The sequence below is a fragment of the Scyliorhinus canicula genome, chromosome 7, assembly GCF_902713615.1.
Source record: "Scyliorhinus canicula chromosome 7, sScyCan1.1, whole genome shotgun sequence".
Classification (NCBI taxonomy): domain Eukaryota; kingdom Metazoa; phylum Chordata; class Chondrichthyes; order Carcharhiniformes; family Scyliorhinidae; genus Scyliorhinus; species Scyliorhinus canicula.
Genome location: NC_052152.1, coordinates 66,142,024 through 66,164,419, shown reverse-complemented (window position 1 = coordinate 66,164,419; position 22,396 = coordinate 66,142,024). Strand labels below are relative to the sequence as shown.

At 48.0% G+C, this 22,396-nt stretch overlaps 1 protein-coding gene across 5 annotated transcripts in view; it reads right to left on the bottom strand.

The window, feature by feature from the left end:
- The window catches only part of LOC119969043, a 90,806-nt gene that overhangs the window by 18,245 nt on the left and 50,165 nt on the right, over positions 1 to 22,396 (bottom strand). For 2 of the 5 annotated variants that reach the window (XM_038802200.1, XM_038802202.1), the window contains exons 3-5: positions 10,372 to 10,452; positions 8,618 to 8,707; positions 5,520 to 5,595 (exon numbers count right to left, since the gene is read on the bottom strand). In XM_038802200.1, the coding sequence (XP_038658128.1) occupies positions 5,520 to 5,595; positions 8,618 to 8,707; positions 10,372 to 10,452 (247 nt within the window). The remainder of the gene's footprint in view (positions 1 to 5,519; positions 5,596 to 8,617; positions 8,708 to 10,371; positions 10,453 to 22,396) is intronic. The other 3 variants (XM_038802199.1, XM_038802201.1, XM_038802203.1) reach the window with 2 other exon arrangements.

Sequence of the window (22,396 nt, the reverse complement as noted above, 5' to 3'; positions counted from 1 at the left end):
TGACATCTTTACCCGATCTTGTGACTAAATGGGAGTTCCGGTCCACAGCAATGTGGTTGAGTCTGAAATGGAGGACAATAAATGCTGGCCCAGCCAGCGACACCCACATCCCATAAACTGAATTTTTAAAACAATCATAGAATCGAAGAACACTTACAGCACAGAAGGCCATTCAGCCTCCCATGCCTGCGTTGGCTCTCAGGAGGAGGAATTCACCCACAGTCAATCCCCACTTTCTCCTTGTTCACTTGCTCAATCTTACTTTTCAGCTATTAATCCAATTCCCTTTCGGATGCCTCAATTGAACCCGCCTCTATCACACTGTCAGCAAATCCTAACCACTCTCTGCAGAAAAATATTTTTCCACATATTGCCATTGCTTCTTTTGCCGATCATCTTAAATCTGTGCCCTCATGTTCTCCAACAGTTTCTCTCTCTCTACTCTGTCCAGACGCTTCATGATTTTGAACACATCTATCAAATCTCCTCTGAATATTCTCGTCTCCAAAAAGAACAGTCCCAACTTGTCTAATTCATCCACATAACAGAAATTCCTTATCCCTGGAGCCATTCTCATTAACAGTTGGCATCATAGCTAGCACACAGGCAGATGGTTGTGGTTGTCGGAGGTCAATCACGTCAGCCCCAGGCATTGCTGCAGGAGTTCCTCAGGGTAGTGTCCTCGTCCCAACCATCTTCAATTGCTTCATCAATGATCTTCCCACTATAAGGTCAGAAGTGGGGGTGTTCACTTATGATTAAATAATGCTCAGCATCCTTTGTGACTCCTCAGATCCTGAAGCATACTGTGTTCATATGTAGCAAGACCTGGGAAACATTCAGGCTTGAGCTGATAAAGTGGTAAGTAACAGTCACACCACATAAGTGCCAGGCAATTACCATTTCCAACAATAATCTAAACATCTCCCCTTTTCATTCAAAGGCATTACCATCATTGAATCCCCCACTATCAACAACCTGGGGGTTACCATGGACCAGAAATTGAACTGGACCGGCCATATAAATACTGTGGCTACCAAGGAGGTGAAAAGCTGGAAATTCTGCAGAGAGAAACTCACCTTCTGACTCCCCAAAGTCTGTCTACCATCTACAAAACACAAGTCAGCAGCATGATGGAATACACTCCACCTTACTGGATGAGTGCAGCTCCAACAACACGCAACACCATCCAGAATGAAGTATCCTATCCACATCCACTCCCTCTATCATTGATACACAGTGGCAACAGTTTATACCATCTATGATATGCATTGCAGCAACTCATCAAGGTCCCTTTGATAGTACCTTCCAAACACACAACCTGCACCACCGAGAAGTACAAGGGCAGCAGATGCCTGGGAACAATGCCAAACTGGGATCCTGGCAGTGCTCCTGCCAGTTCCACTTGAGCACCTTGGCAGTGCCAGGCTGGCACACAGGTGGCACTGGCAGGGTGCAAGGATGACACTGCCAGGATACCAGACTGGCAGTTTCAGGGTGCCCAAGTGGTACTAGCATACCACCCTGCCCAAAGGGCATGCACCTCTGATCCCCTGGGAGACCCCCAGTAGTGCGGTTCCTTCTGGTACCAGTTGTGCTGAATGGCGCTCTACCAAGGTCTCCAAGGTGAAGGGGCTAGATCCCTACACCTCAGTTACCTCAGGAATCTGCACATTAAAGTGAGACTAGCTGTCTTGCTCCAATATATGCAGGTTTGCTAAAAAGTGATCCTGCCTACAATGTGTGGGATTTACATTGCAACATCTCATGAGATCGCGTTAGATCTCATGAAGATTTGCGAGCCAGGTAGATCCCGGGAACGGGGTCACCTGGCTTTTGTCAGCCATGCTGCGCTACGGCAAGCTGCTTTTTGGGTTCAGCATGGCCATTGGATCGCACCCATAGTCACTTTTATGGGCCCCGGGGAGTTTCTCACCGGATTAGCCCACACATTAGTGGCTAAAATCTCCATTCCTGAGACTAAGTGTGGACGCCGGGGCAGGATTTGGGGATTTCTACGAAAGCAAAATTGGCGTTGAACCTGGACTGATTCAGGGCCTATGTAGGGGCTAGCACCGGCGACACTTGGAAAAACAGTGCGGGATTCGCCGGGTATGTGATTGACACTTGGGAGGCTGACAAACTGCAGCCGCATATACACACTTCACTTCCCACATACACTCATCCCAGCCAACAAGATGACACTGGTTGTGCTGGAATACATCTATACAGCTGATGGGTTGGCTGGGGCCAGGGGGCATCTGGAAGGGTGGCCTGGGGGGGGATACTTATACGACCTGCGGCCCTAGCTTCACAGTGGACTGTCAGCGGCGTGCACAGCTGCATGGCTGCCTCTCCAGCTGCAGCAATGGCGTACCATACCTGAACTCTACGACCCCACAGCACACCTCCTTGGCCACTCCACGCTACTCCCTGGCACTGGTCAAAGCCCACCAGCCAGCAGCACAACTGTCAGCAAAGTATGGCGATGTTGGACCCTTTCCGTACTCTCTCCCTCCCTCAGTAGCCATGGCGCCGGTTTCACGATTTTGAAAAGCACAAGTGAACCATGCCATCGGGAACTCAGCCCATCGGAGGTGAAGAATTGTGTAGGCCCCGGAGAATACCGGGTCAGGCCCATTAATGATATGCAAATTGTATTTGCTGTATGTGCGTTCTGGACCACATTGATGCCGCTTTTGAGGTGACGGAAAATTGCGATTTTGCGTCAAATCGGTGCCCGCCGCGATTTTCATGTCGGAACCTATTCTCTGCCAAATTGCGTTTCCCAATTTCAGCGTCATCCAACGGAGAATCTCACCCGAGAATTTTTTTTTAGCACTGGGAAGCTGAATGGGGTTGCATTCTCTGTTTCAGGGACTATGCCCCCACACCATCGTGAAAACTGTGGGACGGAATTCTCTGATAATGGGGCTATGTCCCCACGCCGGTGCGAAAACAAGCAGGGATCAGAGTGATTCTCCTACCCGAGAGAGGCAAGCAGGGCCCCGGAGTGCTCCTTGCAGCTCCGGCTGCTAATACGGGGCCCTGCGGTTCCGGCCGGGGTCGCGCATGCGTGAGGCGGCGGCCTGCAGCGTTGGCCCCGCGCAACATGATGGACTCACACCGCGGACAATCCCCGACAATACAGGCTCACCCCAGATTGCGTGGACCCGCCGATCAGTGGCCCCCGATTGCGAGCTTGGCCATCCTGGAGGCCCGCCCTGGTGACGGATCCCCCTGCCCCCCCACCAGGGTGGCCACGTATTGAGTCCACAGCCGCCACTCCGAATGCCCACCGGATGGAACTATAAGTGAACCACCCCGGCAGGAACTTGGCCAGTTACTGGCAGAGAATCGCCGCGGGTGACTCTTTCAATGGCCCCCTACAGGCTCCATGTTGACCGCACGCACACGATTGGCGGCGAATCTCTGGTGCCCAGAATCAAAAGGCCACAGATTCACAGTCTTGCAGGAGGCTAACGGAGCCGTCGCGCAGCTTGCGTCTCCAGCTGTCGCAACGGCCTCCGCACATCCGGGTCAGAGGCCGCCAACACGGCCACCAACGGCCACGCTGTGGTCCATTGCAGCTTCAAACCGCGGACCTGGACTGTGGTAATAGTGCCCCTGATTGGCAACAAGCCAGACCCGGACTGCCCGCACAAGAAAAGCCCAGTCCCAAATGAGGGCCACCCTGCCCTCTGATCGGCCCGCTTTGTGTGGGCGCTGACTGAGTCTGCAGCCGCCTCGCGAGTATCCCAAACGGCAGAACTACATTAGAAATATGCCATCGGGAATTCGGCCAGTCGGGGATGAAGAATAGCGGGGCGGGCCTAAAGCAATGGCCTCAGGTGGTGGATACACGGCGCGGCGTACTCCCCAGGTACGGTGCTTTTCGGGGGGCAGAGAATCGCGGAAGCGGTGCCAGTCCCGATTTCATGCATGAAACTAGATTCTCTGCCCCTCACTGAACGCGATTTCAGCGTCGGGGTGTGGTGAATCCAGCCCCAGACCGTCATTTTGAAAGGGTGCCCCTATTTCTAAGTGAGCTTGTGGTCCCACACGAGTCACCACCCCCCCAACCTCCCAGGGGCCCCTACTTATCTGCCATGCACCCTCGGGCCCTGACCCTTGGTATGCCACCCTCGCACATGGGCACCCTTGGACTGCCAACCTGGCACCCAGGTAATGATTCCTGCCAGCTTGGCAGTGCCATTTGGACACCCTGGCAATGCCAGGTGGCAGTATGAAGGTACCAACTGGGCAGTGCCAAGGTGCTTGTGTTCCAGCGGTAGGGACAGGAAACCAGCCTGCACTATCCCTGGCCACCCAGGGGTCTCCAATAACCAGGGCGAACCCCCAGGTACCTTTCCACCTTGTCAAAGTTTGTGTGGACCAGTACTGAACGATGCCAGGCTGCAGACCTCCTGGGGAGGCTGCTAGACCCTGGGAGGCCAGTAGATATTGGGGAAGCATGCCTCAGTAGCTTTAAACCAAATTTAGCCGCGCACCATTTGGTCACGCCTCTTTTGGGCGTGCTTCAGATTCCGACGCTTTGTGGAACTTGGGTCGGTCCTGCGAGGCGTGATGGCTGCTGGTTAGCCAGCGTGAGGTGTCTCTCACGATCTATCAGTCATATCGCGCTCTCGCTCGTGTGCGATGCGTCCATAAAATCACCCCAATGTCTGCTTATCAATATGTTAATCATGGGCTGGATTCTCCCCTATCCGGCGGGGCGGGGGGTCCCGGCGGGATGGAGTGACGTAAACCACTCCGGCGTCGGGCCGCCCCAAAGGTGCAGAATCCTCCGCACCTTTAGGGGCCAAGCCCTCACCTTTAGGGTCTAGGCCCGTGCCGGGGTGGTTGGCATGCCGCCGGCTGGCGGGAAAGGCCTTTGGCACCACGCGGAAGTCCACGCATGCACGGGAGCATCAGCGACTGCTGATGTCATCCCCGCGCATGCTCGGGAGGGTCACTCACCAGCCATCGCCGAGTTTGATGCCCGACGTGGAAGCAAAAGAGTGCCCCCACGGCACAGGCCTGCCCGCGGATCGGTGGGCCCCCCTAGGACCCCGGAGCCCTGGTCCCGCTGGTAAATACCTTGTTTAATGCACGTGGGCGGGACCAGCATGACAGCAGCGGGACTTCGGCCCATCGTGGGCCGGAGAATCGCCGGGGTGGGGCCCGCCGACAGGCGCGGCGCGATTCCCGTCCCTGCCGAATATCCGGTGCCCAGCGGGGGGTCGGAGAATCCAGCCCCATGTCTCTTTTATTTCTACATGAAAATTAAGTTTAATTCTTTGAGGCATTGCAACAAGAATTATAAATTTCCAATAATATATCTATTCCTGATCTGTTCACTCTGGAGGCTCTTTAGACATGGACTTCACTGCTGCTGAAGTCCAAAGCATTTTATCCATTGTTACCAACTAATTCACATTGCCCTTCTGACCTTTAACTTACAGTAATCTCACTCCAACATCCAATTACAAAATCATCTCATAAAGTGAAATACTTACCAGACACCTCTTGGGTTTTTCCAATTACCATAAATTGGATAGGACGTAGACTGGTTTGACAATGAAGTTCTATTTTCTTCCAAGAAAAAAACAAAACTAGTATATTACCAACACACTGTAAAAAGCAGGTCATTACTGAACACAATGTAAAGTCTTAATTTAGTTAAGGTTACCCTTCACCAATGTACAATGCACATTTTACAGATAGTTAATATAACATTGCATTCAATGAAAAAGAAAATTAAGGGAGGTATACAAGGCGGATGGCCTATTTACTTACATTCATATTGCAATACCAACCATATCCCATATGGTCAGAACATTTAAGAACAGAAGAACATTTGTAAGACTTACTATTCAAGCTACTCTTAATTAAATTTTCCTAAAAGGTGACCAAATACATGTAAAGTTTTCAAGAAAGCAAATGTGTTTCTTGACAGTGTGCCGTTCACTGACAACAGGATTCTATTCTCCCACTACTTGTTAGCGCAATTCCCATTGAAGCCACGCCATACTGCCAGGAAACTCATGGGCAGGGATGCGTTGCCGGCGGGAAAAGTGAATCGCAACGGCTGGAGAATTTCGGCTATGGTCTCACTGAAATGATTTTCTCCCATGTGTTCCATTCATGCAATTATTTAATATAAAAAAGTAAAATTTGCTCCAAAGTAAATCATTACTTCACCCATTCATAGTGTAGCCGTGCCTGTTTTCCAAAGTTAAAATAATCTTCTTAAATTTAAATCTCAATGTGCACTAGATGTTTCTGAGGAGCCATTTTACCACACCAACAACACGTATTGGCTGGATACTTTTCAGATGATTTTACGCCATTGATGTTTTAGCTCAGATTTTGGAGGCCTGTATCGATGAATCAGATCCTTATTCCAGAAGGTAGACAATTAGACCGTTCTGGGTCTATGATTCTGCCAAATAAATAATGCAGCATAGAATCATAGAATTTACAGTGCAGAAGGAGGCCCATCGAGTCTGCACCGGCCCTTGGAAAGGGAGCACTCTACCTAAACCCACACCTCTACCCTATCCCCACACATCCATCCTATCCCCGTAACCAAACCTAACCTTTTTTGGACACCTAGGTAAATTTAGCATAGCCAATCCACCTAACCTGCACATGTTTGGACTGTGGAACTGGAGCACCCGAGGGAACCCACATAGACTTGGGGAGAATGTGCAGACTCCGCACAGGCAGTGACCCAAGCCGGGAATCGAACCTGGGGCCCTGGAGCTGTGAAGCAACTGTGCTACTGTGCTAATACATTGATCAAGAGCTCCCTGGAATCTGAACTAAGCAGTGCTACTACAACTGTGGTTTTAGTGTTGGATGCAGTGAAGACGTTCCTACATGCACAATCGCACCCATTCTTTTATTTTCATTGTTATTGATGGATATTTAGTTAAACTTAATAAGGACATTTAAATCAATATCTTATGGTGTTTTAATCATTGCAAAGACTTATATCATGCTGGCTCCCAAATTCCACGAAACAAATCTTAGCTAAGTCAAGGGATTCTGGGCGGGATTCTCCGACCTGGCGGGAGGTCGGAGAATCGGCGAGGGGTGGCGTGAATCCTGCCCCCGCCGGCCACCAAATTCTCCGGCGCCAGAGATTCGTCAGGGGTGGGAATCGCGTTGCGCCTGTCGGCGGCCGCTCGCAGCGCCCCCTCCCCCCCGGCGATTCTCCGACCCACGATGGACCGAAGTCCCGCTCGTTCTATGCAGGTCCCGCCGGCGTAATTTGGACTAGGTCCCTTACCGGTGGGACACGGCGGCGCGGGCGGGCTCCGGTGTCCTGGGGATGGGCGCCCCAAGGTGGCCTAGCCCGCGATCGGGGCCCAACATTCCGCGAGCGGGCCTGTGCCGTGGGGGCACTCTTTTCCTACATGCCAGCCATGTAAGCCTCCGCGATGGCCGGCGCGAAGGACTCGCACCAGCCGGCGGATTCCCTTCGGCCCCGGCTGGCGGGGTGCAAAAGGCCTTGCACGCCGGCCGGCAGGGCACAAACCACTCTGGTGCCGGCCTATTCCCTGAAGGTGCGGAGGATTCTGCACCTTTTGGGCGGCCCGACGCCGGAGTGGTTCACGCCACTCCGTCCCGCCGGGACCCCTGTCCCGCCGGGTACGGGAGAATCCTGCCCTCTCTTCCTCTGCCATTTGTCAGTGTGATTTCGCATTGAAATATTCATCCATTGTATTAACATGAATCTTGTCTTTTACTAATATGCATTACTCTATGTTAAAGCACACTTAAATACTCTCATTGTCACTTTACTAAATCATATTGATTGTGGACATTTTATTCACTTTAAGTCACAGAGAAAAACTAGCCCTAGTGGTGGCATTGAATGTTTAAGATGGTGGACCACGTGTAATCAACCTGAGGTTAAGGTTAAAGTCAAATGGGGAAAGATTTCTTGTGTTGTTTTTCCATTAGCAACATCAGAAACAAAGGGGGAAGGTTTTATACAGCGTTTATTTCTGCATCAGAAAGACAAGGGGTCAAGATTTTGTAAGAAATAGTGATCAGAGGCAAACTTTCCACTCTGTCTACAGTTTATAACGCATAGGAGATCATCCACTATGATTTACTATATTAAAAGCAGAGCAAATTTTTGCTCTTTCCTGGGAAAGCATAGCAAGAGTTTTGGCCTGGAAATATCTGGTGATGGTACAGGATTTTTGTTCTTCACCATGTAAGTTATTTCTATAATATTAATTGTGATTTTCATTTGATGGAGAAATCTTCTCTGATGGTGTCCAAAATGGAACCATTCCATTACGTTTCAAGAAATGTCTAACCCCATTTAATACCAAAATTAACTACATTCTTTTCCAGAAAAGTACATTTGCAAAAAGATATGTTTGGATGTTTTCCTTATAGTGTCACTTTAAGGAAATTTCAAAGTTAAGCCCATATTCTCTAACTACCTGCTGCCTATAACTTTAAGGCAAAACTCACAGGAACAAATGACAATGAGACATTTGCGACTAAGAAATACAACTCAACTGTTAATATTTAGAAATATTTTATCAAATAAATCAGTGCATTTCTCTTTTATAGAACTTCACTTGCTTACCTGACAATGTTGCTTTTCCAGTTAATTTTCTTACAATCCAAATAATCAGAACAAGTATTATCACTCCAAATATTGGTCCAATGATTGACACTGTCATTATAGATAACATATACAACAATAATGAATAATACTCCTTATTTATCAATTAACATTCAAAACTCACTTCAGGAAGGAAACCTTATTCAAAAACTTAGCTTTAATAATTAGTTTGTCATATATTCCTGATCTATAATTAAGAGCTTCTTCAAAATGGTTTCCTAATGTAATAAAATGTATCACGAGTGTTCATGGTTGCTAGGTAAAATGTTAGTAGTGTCTCTAATGTAAAATAATCTATTATTGAATGCCTGAAAACTATTCTTGAAAGACCAAAGATGAGGGATGTAGGCCTGCAATACAGGAAGCAATTACAGTTCTAACTGTTTATGACAGAAGATAATGAAGTAAAGCTCCCTTGAGTATAATTGTTTATGTGATCATTATGTCAATGTGTGTAAGTAAGTTTTGAATGCTCAATACCACAGGCTATATAAAGCTTGGTGCAGTCAGGCCTGTGGGTAGGCTGACTAGCAGGGAAGCAGGAAGAATTGGTTGGGAAGTCTGGAGCCTGAAACCACAGCAGATCTGACTTCACACTTCAACATTATTTTTCCCCCTGCTTTTCAGCCCCATAGTCTGGAACTGGTTCCTCTGTTGCAGAAATAAATAGAGTTCTGTCCTTTTCTGCTATAAATTAATATATTCAAAATATATTAAAATACGCTCAATTATGCAAATAAGTAGAGGACGCAGTTAGGAATAAGGGAGAATTTATTTTGCATCTGCTGGTTTGGTTTTTAAATATTTGTAGTTGGTAATAATTTTTAAAATTAAATAACTTTCATGAATGTAATTTTAAACTTCTGATTTGACCAATTAAATTAGGCAATGCAGCACTTAAATAACTTTCGGCCCTGATCGGGCTGATATCTTGAATTGCAATGATATGACTGACAGAAAATAAATGGTTTAACATATTTCTATCATGTGGCCGTAATCTTCATGCATCTGCTCAAAAACAGGTGGGCATAATTAATGTCGACCATGATTTTGGGGCCTCACGGTAGCATGGTGGTTAGCATCAATGCTTCACAGCTCCAGAGTCCCAGGTTCGATTCCCGGCTGGGTCACTGTCTGTGTGGAGTCTGCACGTCCTCCCCGTGTGTGTGTGGGTTTCCTCCGGGTGCTCCGGTTTCCTCCCACAGTCCAAAGATGTGCGGGTTAGGTGGATTGACCATGCTAAATTGCCCGTAGTGCAAGGTTAATGGGGGGATTGTTGGGTTACGGGTATACGGGTTACGTGGGTTTAAGTAGGGTGATCATGGCTCGGCACAACATCGAGGGCCGAAGGGCCTGTTCTGTGCTGTACTGTTCTATGTTCTATGTTCTAACTCCCAGAAGCGGCAGTGTAAGTTGAGAGCTGGTAGAATGTTCCCCAGATATTCCATTTCCATCGATTCAGGTACTATATGGAAAAGTAAGGTAAACCTCGTGAAAATCTAGGCTTGGGCACAGACTCAAAATCAGAATCTCATCCAACATTGCAAAAGCTTCCAAAACAGCCAGATTTATTTTTCCAGACCTCTTTTGTCTGGTTGGCCCCAAAAATGTAAAAAATATGTTACAGCGACAATAAATGAAACCAAAATATCTGTCTGACGGTTCATGAATCACACTGAAAGGAAAATAAACCTTAAACATATGTATAGCATTACCTGAAATATATATTATTGTTCTTGAGTGATTGACTTCTACATTCGGTTGGTTTATTTCAAAAGTCTCTTCCTTTTTGGATTCTAAAATATATCAAGAATGAACAAAAGTGTAGTTGTGAAGTTCGCATCAAAATCTCTTTAGTCATTGTATCATGAGAGAACGGTAACTGAGAAAGAAAAAGGAAAGAAGAAAATGCTCAGTTCCATCTTCACACACGAGGAATGAGCTAAAAAAAATCACTCTAATTTGGGGGGAAAGTATAGACTTTTTTATCCTGTTTATTTTTGTTCAACCACAGACTGTGACATTTTGTTTCTTTAAAATTGTTTTCCTGTCATCAGAGCCATCAGACTGTCATCAGCCTTTCCTCATCTATTACATTGTGGCGTTGTGATCTAATAAACAAAAAACACCCGCTATGTTTTTTCTCTGACAGAGGTTCATGAATTCAGCATTTGAAGCACAGCCTGTTCCACACAACAGGGATATGTGCCATCTGAAAGTTCACCATCAAGGAATTCTGCTACCATATATGTAAAGCGTTGCTTTTCTTATGCTAGGCAATAAACATGAGGGTCAAGGGAGCTGTACCCTAGCATGGGTCAATGTCTTGCAAAAGAAGCTTGTAGGCTATGACCTTGATCTTACACCACTTGTATATGTTGCCTACCATTTTGCAACAGAAATGTGGGTTACACATGTTGACAATTGTGGATTCCTGTAGGGACTTCAAATTGTTGGAAGATGTACATAGTTTGGTAGGTCTCATAAAGACATTCTGAGTCTTGTAGAATTTACCACTAAATGTTTATTAACTACTTGTACTTATATATGCATGTGTGCAATGTCTAACTATGGAGCTGTTGCCATGCTTACCTCTACACATGTCTCTGTCCAGTACAAGATTGCTCCCTAGACTCAGGTCATGTGCTCTTTTATTTCACACTGTGGACACTAGTGTACCCAGTCCCACTTTAATCCTTTCTATGCTCGACCTTTATGCTACAGAAATTGAGATATATAACATCTAAAATTGTTTGTATCCCAGTAGGATATTTATTGGAAAAATCTGTACGAAATCCCATAAAAAGTAATTTATTTTAGAAAATGAACATTTGCATATTGTTGCAAAACAATGTCGGGTTGAAATGACTGCAGTTGGTTCATCCTATGGATTGCCATAAGACTGAGCTTCATATCAGCAATGTAGATATCATAGACATTTTCTAACCTCTAAAAAATTAGTTTGGGCATGATTCATGATTAAACCATGCTTGTTCATTGCGTTGAAAGAGGCATGGTAAATTGGTGCTGCCTGCTCATTTAAATGGTGGCAGTGTTAACCTAGTGCTCCTTGCACTGTGCACTGGCTACAACATCAGCAATGGCTGGGCGGCATGTGGCTCAGTGGTTAGCTGCGGCGCTGAGGACCCGGGTTTGAATCCCGGCCCTGGGTCACTGTCCATGTGGAGTTTTCACATTCTCCCCATGTGTGGGTTTCACCTTCACAAGCCAAAGATATGCATGTTAGGTGGATTGTCCATGTTAAATTGTCCCTTATTGGGAAAAGAAAATCATTGGGTACTCTAAATTTATTAAAAAATAACCATCAGCAATGGCTTGCCATTGCGGGCGGCTAGCACTAAAACGTCACCTGAAGCTCTGAAAGGGGTGATGGGTTCTGGCTGCAAAGGGGTGGGAGTTTTTTCAAATGTCAATCTTGGCCATGTTACTTTGAGCAATTGCTGAACATGCGAGAGAACAAGCACCCATGGTTTTCAAACATGCATTGGATGTCTTTGTGGAAGAAGTGGAAAGGAGAGGCATCCTGCATTTCTAGGAGAGCAAAGGAGGAAATGGGAACAGGTAAGGGCAGGAATCAATGCCAGGTGTATTGTTACAAGAAAATAGATGCACGTCTAATGATCTGATATGTATTGTCCAAGACAGTAATTTCAATCCTCAAATTAGATTTTACACAAGCTACATCATAAACTTCATTTGTCGCTCAATTCGCAATATCCTCATTACTCACCTACTAGCAATTCCTTATCAACCAGTACTCAAACTTTCAGTTCGCATGGCTTACCTTAGCCTCTAATTCTTAGCATAGCTGTAAACCTCATATGCATAACTCACAGTTCACACACTGGCAGCTAGTCACCATGACAACCACATCACTCAAACATATTGCAGGACATTCACTGACACAGTTTTCTCTTTCTTGCATGAGAAGCTGACACATAACATGAGGCAGATACAAACAAGCAGCAGAGGAGGGCAAGCCTAACTGCCCATAGAGGAGACAGTGCTGCCCATCATAGGAAGGAGCATTACTGGCCCTGTAGACACTGGCAAGGCAGGAGGAATTGATGAAGAAAACATCTAGCACACCTAATCCTTCTTCTCTCATTGTGCGTCTCCTTCATCTCACAATTCCTTCTCACTCACAAGTTGTAGATGATGTAATCATGCACTTTCTACTTTCTCCTCTCGCCACATCATTACCCTTGTCCCTTTGTCATTTCAGATGCCCAAAAACTGAAACCTTTCCAGTCAGTGGAGGAAGAGGAAACAGACATTGAAAATGAAGAAACTCTGGCACTTAAATCTGCATTCACCTACTAGTCTGGGACTGCACAGTAGCTCCGTTGCTGAAAAGTCAGGCAAGGGTTTTGATGAACCAGGTTTCAGAATGCTTGGTGTGCTGGAAAACCTGCCAGAAAGTATGTACTGGTTGTCAAGGTGCATGTTGGAGTCCAACACAAATTTGACATTGGACTTTGCACAGAGATTGAAGCTCAACCTTTCCAGAATAGAAGATAATCCCACCATCAGAACAGTTGTGGAACCAATCATGATGGATTGTGTGACGGTTGATGTTGCATCTTCCATTGCACAGCTTCCATAAAAGTTGAACTACCGTACATGAGGGCAGCACTGTGGCCCAGTGGTTAGTACCGCTGCCTCACGGTGCCTAGGACCCTGGTTCGATCCCAGCCCTGGGTCAATGTCCGTGTGGAGTTTGCACATTCGCCCCATGTCTGCGTGGGTTTCGCCCCCACAACCCAAGGTGTGGAGGATAGGTGGATTGGCCACCCTTTGGACAAAATGAAATACCAAGAACTACTTTAAGTGAAGCTCAAACTACTAACATCATGTGAGAATGCTGCCGTTGGACTGATGTGGGCACAGTAAGAAGTCCGACAATACCAGGTTAAAGTCCAACAGGTTTGTTTGGAATCACTAGCTTTCGGAGCACTGCTCCTTCCTCAGGTGACTCAGTGGGGGGGGGGGGGGGGGGGGGGGGAGTGATGGGGAGGGTGCCTGCCGGGGAGGAGGGGGGGGGCGGGGAGGGCGAGTGATGCGGAGGATGCGTGCCAGGGAGGAGGGGGGGTTGGGAGGGCGAGAGATGAGGAGGGTGCATGCCGGGGAGGAGGGGAGGGGGTTGGGGAGGATGCGTGCCGGGGAGAAGAGGGGGGGCCGGGGAGGGCGAGTAAAGGGGAGGGTGCCCGCCTGGCCAGGTGCCAGCTGGCAACAGTCGCGACCATGCAGCCCATGGTACCTGGCTGCGGAGTGGGGGGGAAGGTATGGGCAATGATGACATGTTGTCTATCCCTCCTGTCCCGGCCCCTAACCCCCTGCAGGCTGTTATATTTGGTCATCACCCAGCGATGTTGGCCGACATGGCGGGAGCGGCACTTCTACATGTTGCCCTGGTTGCTGGAGGAGGAGCGTGCCAGGGAGGCGGCAGAGGCTGCCGCAGAGGGACGTGCCACAGAGAGGCAGGTGGCAGCCGTCCAGGCTGGAGGGCCGCCCGCCCGAGATGCCTGATGAGGCCCTGTGTGTACCAGCCCAGCTCGTTGTACCAGGACCTCACGGACCGGGCAAGCAGGAGGAGACTCAGGATGAGCTGGGAGACCGTCGCCCATATCTGCCATCTCGTGGCACTGGGGGAGGACACCCTCTCCCCGTGGCCATCAAGGTTACGGTGGCCCTGAACCTTTATGCCACGGGTCATTCCAGTCACCAAGTGCGGACCTGTCCGGTATGGTGCTATGCATCACTGTAAATACACAAGGGGTTAATGTAAATACACTACAACTAAGTAAACACTAGATAGAGCACCAGAGACGTCATGACATGCAGACATACAGCTAATGAACACATAGAATAGGACACGACCAATGAGCTGTCAAGACACCCAGAGGTGACACGACCAAAAGGGGGCATTACACAACCCATATAAAAGGACAGGCATCCATGCCCTGGCTCTTTCCACAGGTGACACTTAGAGAGTATGACAGGGGCAGATCAGTAGCATCACACCCACCACGTGGCTTAGAGCAGACTGGTTAGTTAGACTGAGTTACTATAGCAAGATTAGCAGGAGAGTCGAACTCAAGTAGGAGAATTGTTAACTGTTCAATACATGTGTCAAACCTATCTCTAAGTCTGAACCTTCCTTTGTCAGAGCATACATCAAGGAAGCAGCTTATGCTAAATGAAGAAGCATAACATAACATCCAGTATCTCGCAGACATCGGCGCACTGGTGCATCCATGCAGTGACAGACGCCCTGCTTGCCATTGCGGTCCGGTATATTCAGTTCCCTGTGGACCGCGCCCACCAGGATGCCCGGGCAGCGGGATTCGCTGCCGTGGCCAGGATGCCCATGATCCAGGGGGCGATCGATGGGAAGCACGTCGCCGTGCGGATAACAGAGCCGTGTTCATGAATAGGAAGGGGGCCTACTCCATCAATGTCCAGGTGGTCTGTGACCACCGCATGAGGATCCTGCACGTCTGCGCCCGGTACCCAGGCAGTGTACATGACTCATTTGTGTTGGCGCAATCTTTCATCCCCACCGTGTTCGAGGGACGCCCACCCCCCGGCAACATAGCCCAGCAGAGGGACGATGGGCTGGAGGAGGAGGAGGGGGGGAGCAGCAAGACGAGGCACAGACCTCCCCAGATGAGGAGGATGGGGCCAATGTTCAGGATAGATGGTCTGTACATGGACAGGATGCTGCCCACTGTTACTGGCTAGGCCAGCAGGCACGGGGCAGGCTGATAGCCACCCGGTTCACAGACTAGGTGGGTGTGGGAATCGTCGAGTATGGGCACAGACTGCACACTACGGCAGCAGCCGACCACCCTCCCCCTCACCCCACCCACCGACCGCCAACCACCCTCACCCCACCCACCCAACACCAACCACCCTCATCCCACCCGCATGCGCACCATCCCTCCATTGCACATCATCCTGCGGCACAACGGGCCGGGCTCACACGGTCGCTGGTGGAAGCGTGTCTATTGCAGCCCATGAAGGATGATGACAACCCGCTCTGCGATAAGCTCTGGGTTCTACATCGTTGGACAATGTCCGACCCATGGCCACAGTACCACCCTCCATCCGGACTGTCCCTGCATGCGGCCATGACACTGCAGTGCACGGTCCCGTTGTCTGCCGGGGGGGTGGCAAGGGTAACCCGCAGGGAGGGAGGGCACACTCACCTGAGGCCGACGTTCTATCACCCCTCACACACTGGCGCTCACCTCACACTGCACCCCCGCATGAACCGGACAGAGCTTCAGTGGGTGTGAAAGTGATTTTAATAACAAACAGTTCATACATGTGCCCTAGCCCCTATAACCATCATGTGCCCTGCACTCATGCACACAACATATGGGCATATGGGGAAGAGGTATTTGGGGGAAGGGGGATATGGGGGAGGGGGAAGGGGGAAACGGGCTAGCAGGCAGTGGGGGGTCTCATTTGGTGGTGCGTCCCCGACCTCTGTATCCGCAACCTCCCGGTCCTCGGGTCCGCCTGTAAGGTCCATGGCCCTCTCTTCATGGATGGTGAGTGGTCGCAGTTCAGGTGGATCCCCTCCGGTCCTCTCACGCTCCTGGTTGTTGTGAGCGCTCTTCTCCTGTGGGGGGGGGGGGGGTGGGATGGTGGCAGGGATAAAGGACAACAGTGAAAGGCAGACATATACATTTGGACCAGCAGTTGTGTGTGTGTTGGCAGAGGTTCACAACCCATCCTGCCACTGTAGCCTGCATGGGTGGGTGCAGCCTGTTAGTTGCATCTAGGGCTGTGGCAGCCATCGGGGGTGGGGGTACTCATCCTGGCTGCCCTGACAAGGTCATTGACCTTCTTGTGACACTGGACACCTGTCCTTGCTGTTACAGCCATGGCACTGACGGCCTCTGCCACCTCCCTCCACAGGCGCCGACTGAGGCGTGGTGTGATCCTGTGGCCGTGTCCGGGGTACAGGGCCTCCCTCCTCTGCTCCACTGCGTTCAGCAGCGCCTCGATGTCCCGCTCTGGAACCGCGGCGCTGCGCAGCGGGCGGCCATTTTGAAGGTTCTCCCGGGGAGAACTTTTGTGCTGCGATGTCGTGCGCGTCCGTGACGGGTGACGCCGTCGCGAATGACGTCATGCCACTGCTAGCCAATTCCCAGCTGGAGAATTTACAACGTTCTGGGTTGCCCCGATGCCGGAGTGTTATGCGCCGTTTTTGCCGCGGCGCCGGACTATCGCGCCGATTCACGGAGAATCTCGCCCAAGTTGTCTGGCATTCATCTGCATGATGTTTTGTTTATAGTGTCACATTCAGGGGGTAGAATCACTTTTTGTTCAAGAAAATGGCTAAGTTTACATGAGATGCATGAAAGACAATTTACCCACAGCTAATATCACCCTGTATCATGGGGAAGTCTACAAACCAGGCAACATTTCCACTTGTTTGTCTCAGTCAAGTAGAAATGAGATGAATCTGTCTCTCTGTGTACCGAGTCTCAGTGACCTACCAAGTCTCAGTGACCTCCTTTGTACAAGAGCACAGTGCAGGCTGTGAGATGCTGCTTTTATCTTCAGCAGGAGCCTGCAAGGAGCCTGACACATAAAAATGAAGAGCAATGGTCACCTGGATAGCCACTACAGGGGCTGGTTAGCACAGTGGGCTAAACAGCTGGCTTGTAATGCAGAACAAGGCCAGCAGCGTGGGTTCAATTCCTGTACCGGCCTCCCCGAACAGGCGTCAGAATGTGGCGACTTGGGGCTTTTCACAGTAACTTAATTGAAGCCCACTTGTGGCAATAAGCGATTATTATTATTAGCCCTGCATTGAGTTGTGACTGCAGCTGTTAGTAGGTTTCAGTCACAGCCTCTTTAGGTGAAGCAAGGACATCTTCTGCATTAGTCCTTGCTGAAGTTGAGGTCGGGGAAATGCTTCAAGGCATTCAACAGAGAGGGCCTCTCCTGTTGAGACCCTTCTGCCTCATCTTCACTTCTTGCAGCTTGTCCTGTTCTGCGTGGTCTCTCTTCATTCCTACAGTCATGTTCTATTCCTAGACAAAACTATGCTGGGAGAAACGTTTTGCAACGTCACTTTAAAATGGGTAAAAAGTACTCCAGCACCAGCCAGAGTATTCCCTATGAATTAATTAAACTTCAGCCAAGGGTACAAAAGAACCAGAAATATGTATGAACATGTGAACAAGAGCAGTAAGACATTCAGCCCCCGGAGTCTGTTCCACCATTTAATAAGATCATGGCTGGTCTGATAGCAACCTCAAATCTGCATCCCGCCTGCTCCTGATAACATATCTCCCCCTTGCTTACCAAGAATGTCTCACCTCTGCTTTAAAAATATTCAAAGACTCTGCTTGCACCGCCTTTTCAGGAAGAGATTTCCAAAGACTCACAACACTGGTTCCCCTTGATCCACAGCACAGGGTACTTCCTCAAAGAATGCCAGCAAGTTGGTTACATATGATTTCCCTTTCATGAAACCATCATCACTCTGCTTGATTACCATGAGCTTATCCAAGTGCTTTGTTAATAATAGCTCCTAACCTTTACCCCATGGCAGATGTTAAACTGACAGGCCTGTAGTTTCCTGCTTTCTGTCTCCCTCCCTTTTTGAATAATGGAGTTACATTTTCAAATCTAATGCCGTTTTCCGGGCGAAATTCCCGCCACGCTGGTGAGGGGCTGTTGGCAGTGGCACCCCCCCCCCACGGCGAGTCTTCAGGCCCCGATGGGCCGAGCGGCTGTCCATTTTTGGCCAGTCCCGCCGGCGTGGGACCTGGCAAGTGAGTATGCGTGGGCGGTCCTCGGGGGGGGGGGGGCAGGTTATCCGACCCAGGGGGCCCCCCATGGTGGCCTGGCCAGCGATCGGGGCCCACCGATCTGCGGGCGGGCTTGTTCCAAGGGGGCATTTCTTCCTTCCGAGCCAGGCCCCTGTAGGGCTCCGCCATATTGCCTGGGGGCCGGCGTAAATAAAAGAACCCCCCACGCATGCGTGAAAATACGCCGGCCAGTCTGCGCATGCATGGAATCACGCCGGCTGCAGCAGCGCCAACCCCTCTGGCATCCACCTAGCCCCTAGAAAAGGTGAGGAAGGGCCGTTGACGCTGGAGTTGTTGACGCCAGTTTTCCCGCCGGCATGGGGACTTAGTCCCCAGAAGGGAGAATCCCGGCCCAGATTTATAACTGCTTGTATCCTCTATTGTGGACGCTGATGCAAACTGCCTGTTCAATTCATCTGCCATCTCCTTATTTTCCATTATAAATTCTCCAGACTCATTTTCTATAGGACCAAGGCTTATTTTGTTAACTCCTTTCATTTTAAAATATTTATGAAAACTCTTACTATCTATTTTTATATTTCTGGCAAGCTTTCACTCATACTCTAACTTTCCTCCCCCATACTAATCTTTCAGACATCCTTTGCTGCCCTTATATTCTGACTATTCTTCTGACCTGCCACCTGTCTTTGCCCAATACTGGGTGTCTATCGCCTGCTCCCTGGTTGGCTCCAGAACATGCTGTTCTAAGAATCTATCCCTAAAACATTCATTTAACTCCTCAACTGGGCTACCTTTGCCCACTTACCTTTTCTAGGTGATATGCATATTTATATCTCCTATGATAGCACCATGCATTTCTGACTATCTAGAATCATTTCTTCCTTTTTACTCCACCCGACCATGTGGTTACCATTAGGGGCCTTTACCATTTCCACATCCTGGTTTCCTGAAAGTAACTCCTCCTTTTGTATTATGCTACTACTATCATTAACTAACAAAGCCACCCCTTCACCTTTTCCTTATTTCCTGCCCTTCCTATATACAGTATTCTGTAGCCTTCAATATTCAGGTCCCAATCCACATCCTCCTGCAGCCATTTCTCCGTAATGACTAACAAATTATACTTATTTATTTCTATTTGCGCTCTCAATTCAACTGTTTTGAATGATACATGTATTCAGATACAGAGCTCTTAGTTTTATCATTTTATTCTTTTTAGAACTTCTGGAGTCATCTGTTGATTTACTGTTGGATTTGCACTATATCCCTTCCTGTCATGGTCTGTTTTTCTTTGCCCGCAATAATACCTTTCTCTTTTGCCTGGTCTTTGTTCTTTCATTTACCACATCTTTCAAAATGTGATCCCTTGGGCCACTTTTAGTTTAAGACCCTCTCTATTTCCCTAGTTATGTGGCTCACTCGATCAACAACCCCATCATAGTTCGGGTGGAGCATCTGTCAGAAGTGCACAGCGAAAGGAGTTGTAAGAGAGTTGAAATACATATCTTGATCGAGTTAATTAATTAATGCAAAAGTATCTTTTCTTTAGTTTGATGCATTAGTTTACTGTTTGATGTATGTTGATTTTAGTTTGTTCGTTACAGTAAGAATCTTAAAACATAAAATCTTGTCCCTCCATTTATTTCTGTTGGTTTCTGGGCATTTAATCTTTTTTTAAGCTCAATGGGGATGGTAACAGCTAGCAAACCTCATTCTCAAAATTGTGCTTGGCATATGTCTTGTCAGAAGTATGCATATGCATCTCAGAACTTCATTTCAAGAGTTAGGGCACAGCTCAGCATATAAAAATTGGATGCTACACATTCCATTTTCTCCCTCTGATATCTTTGTTACATAGAACAGTACAGCACAGAACAGGCCCTTCGGCCCTCAATGTTGTGCCGAGCCATGATCACCCTACTCAAACCCACGTATCCACCCTATACCCGTATCCCAACAACCCCCCCCTTAACCTTACTTTTATTAGGACACTACGGGCAATTTAGCATAGCCAATCCACCTAACCCGCACATCTTTGGACTGTGGGAGGAAACCGGAGCACCCGGAGGAAACCCACGCACACAGGGGGAGGACGTGCAGACTCCGTACAGACAGTGACCCAGCCGGGAATCGAACCTGGGACCCTGGAGCTGTAAAGCATTTATGCTAACCACCATGCTACCCTGCTGCCCCTTGTTCTTGGATTACATGATTTATTTTTAACAAGGCCTCATATATGTTTCAAACCAGCAGAGGCCTGAAGATGGGCCTAGTCTCAGGTTAAGTTCTAGAGATTAAACATTCATTGAAGGCTATCATGAATGCTCCCCTATGCAATTAATTCTAAGAGGTTCGCTGCGGGTGGTTAGGATTTTAGTACAATAGTACTGCTAATTAGGAATAGCACACTTCAGAAGAGCTGATATTCAGTGTGTATAAACATGAATGTTAATATTGGAGACTGTCTTTCTGTGGTTTTCGTTGAATTGTGTAGAAAAAGAAAAAGGTTTCCATAATTCAAAATGAATTATTGGAGCTTTTCCAAACAAGCTTTCATTTTAACCCATGAATATTTTGATTGTTTGGATCTTCATCTAAGGAAGTAGCCTAGAAATCCATTGGTGGTCATTTTCCAAAATTTGTTGGACTCTGCAATGGTTCCTACAGATTGGAGGGTAGTTAATGTAACCCCGCTATTCAAATATTGAGGCAAAGAGAAAACGGAACTGTGGACCAGTGAGCCGAATGTTTGTAGTGGGGAAGTTGCCAGAGTCCATCATCAAGGATTTCACAGCACAGCATTTGGAAAGCAATGGTACAATAAGACAAAGTCAGCACAGATTTGGAAAGGGAAATCATGTTTGACAAATCTACTGGAATTCTTTGAGGATGTAACCGGTAGAGTTGACCAGGGATAACCAGTGGATGTGATTTATTTAGACTTTCAGAAGGCCTTCGACAATGTCTCACATAGCACATTACCTATGTAAAGTTAAAGCGTATGGAATTACGGTAGCGCCTTGAGATGGATAGAAAGCTGGTTAGCAGACAGGAAACAAAGAGTTGAAAAAGGTTTTTTTTCTGAATGGCAGGCAGTGACTAGTGGGGCACCACAGGGATTAGTGCTAGGACCCCAAATGTTCACATTATATTTTAATGACTTGGATGAGGGAACTAAATGTATTATGTCCATATTTGCAAATGATACAAAGCTGGATGGAAGGGTGAGCTGTAAGGAGGCTGCAGTGATACATGGTAGATGCAGTATAATATGGATACATTTGAGGTTATCCACTTCGGAAGCAGAAATCAGAAGGCAGATTATTATTTGAATAGGTGTGGATTTAGAGAAGTGAATACTCAGCAAGACCTTGGTGTCCTCGTGCATCTGTCGCTGAAAGTAAGCACGCAGGTACAGCAGGCAGTAAAGAAAGCAAATGGTATGTTGGCCTTCATAGCGAGAGGATTGAGTATAGGAATAGCGATGTTATACTGCAACTCTACAGGGTGTCCTTATCTGAGAAAGGATGCTCTTGCTATGCAAAGGTTTACCAGGCTGATTTCTGGGATGGCGAGACTGTCATATGAGGAGAGGTTAAGTCGGTTAGGATTATATTTATTGGAGTTTAGAAGAGTGAGAGGGGATCTCATTTAAATTTATAAAGTTCTAACAGGATTAGACAGAGTAGATTCAGAAAGAATATTCCCGATTGTGGGGGGTGTCCAGAACTAGGGGCCATAGTTTGAGAATAAGGGGTAAACCTTTTAGGACTGCGGTGAGGAGAAATTTCTTCACCCAGAGAGTGGTAAATCTATGGAATTCACTTCCACAGAAAGTAGTTGAGGCCAAAACGTTGTGCGATTTCAAGAAGGAATTAGATGTAACTGTTGGGGCTAAAGGGATCAAGGGATATGGGGGGAG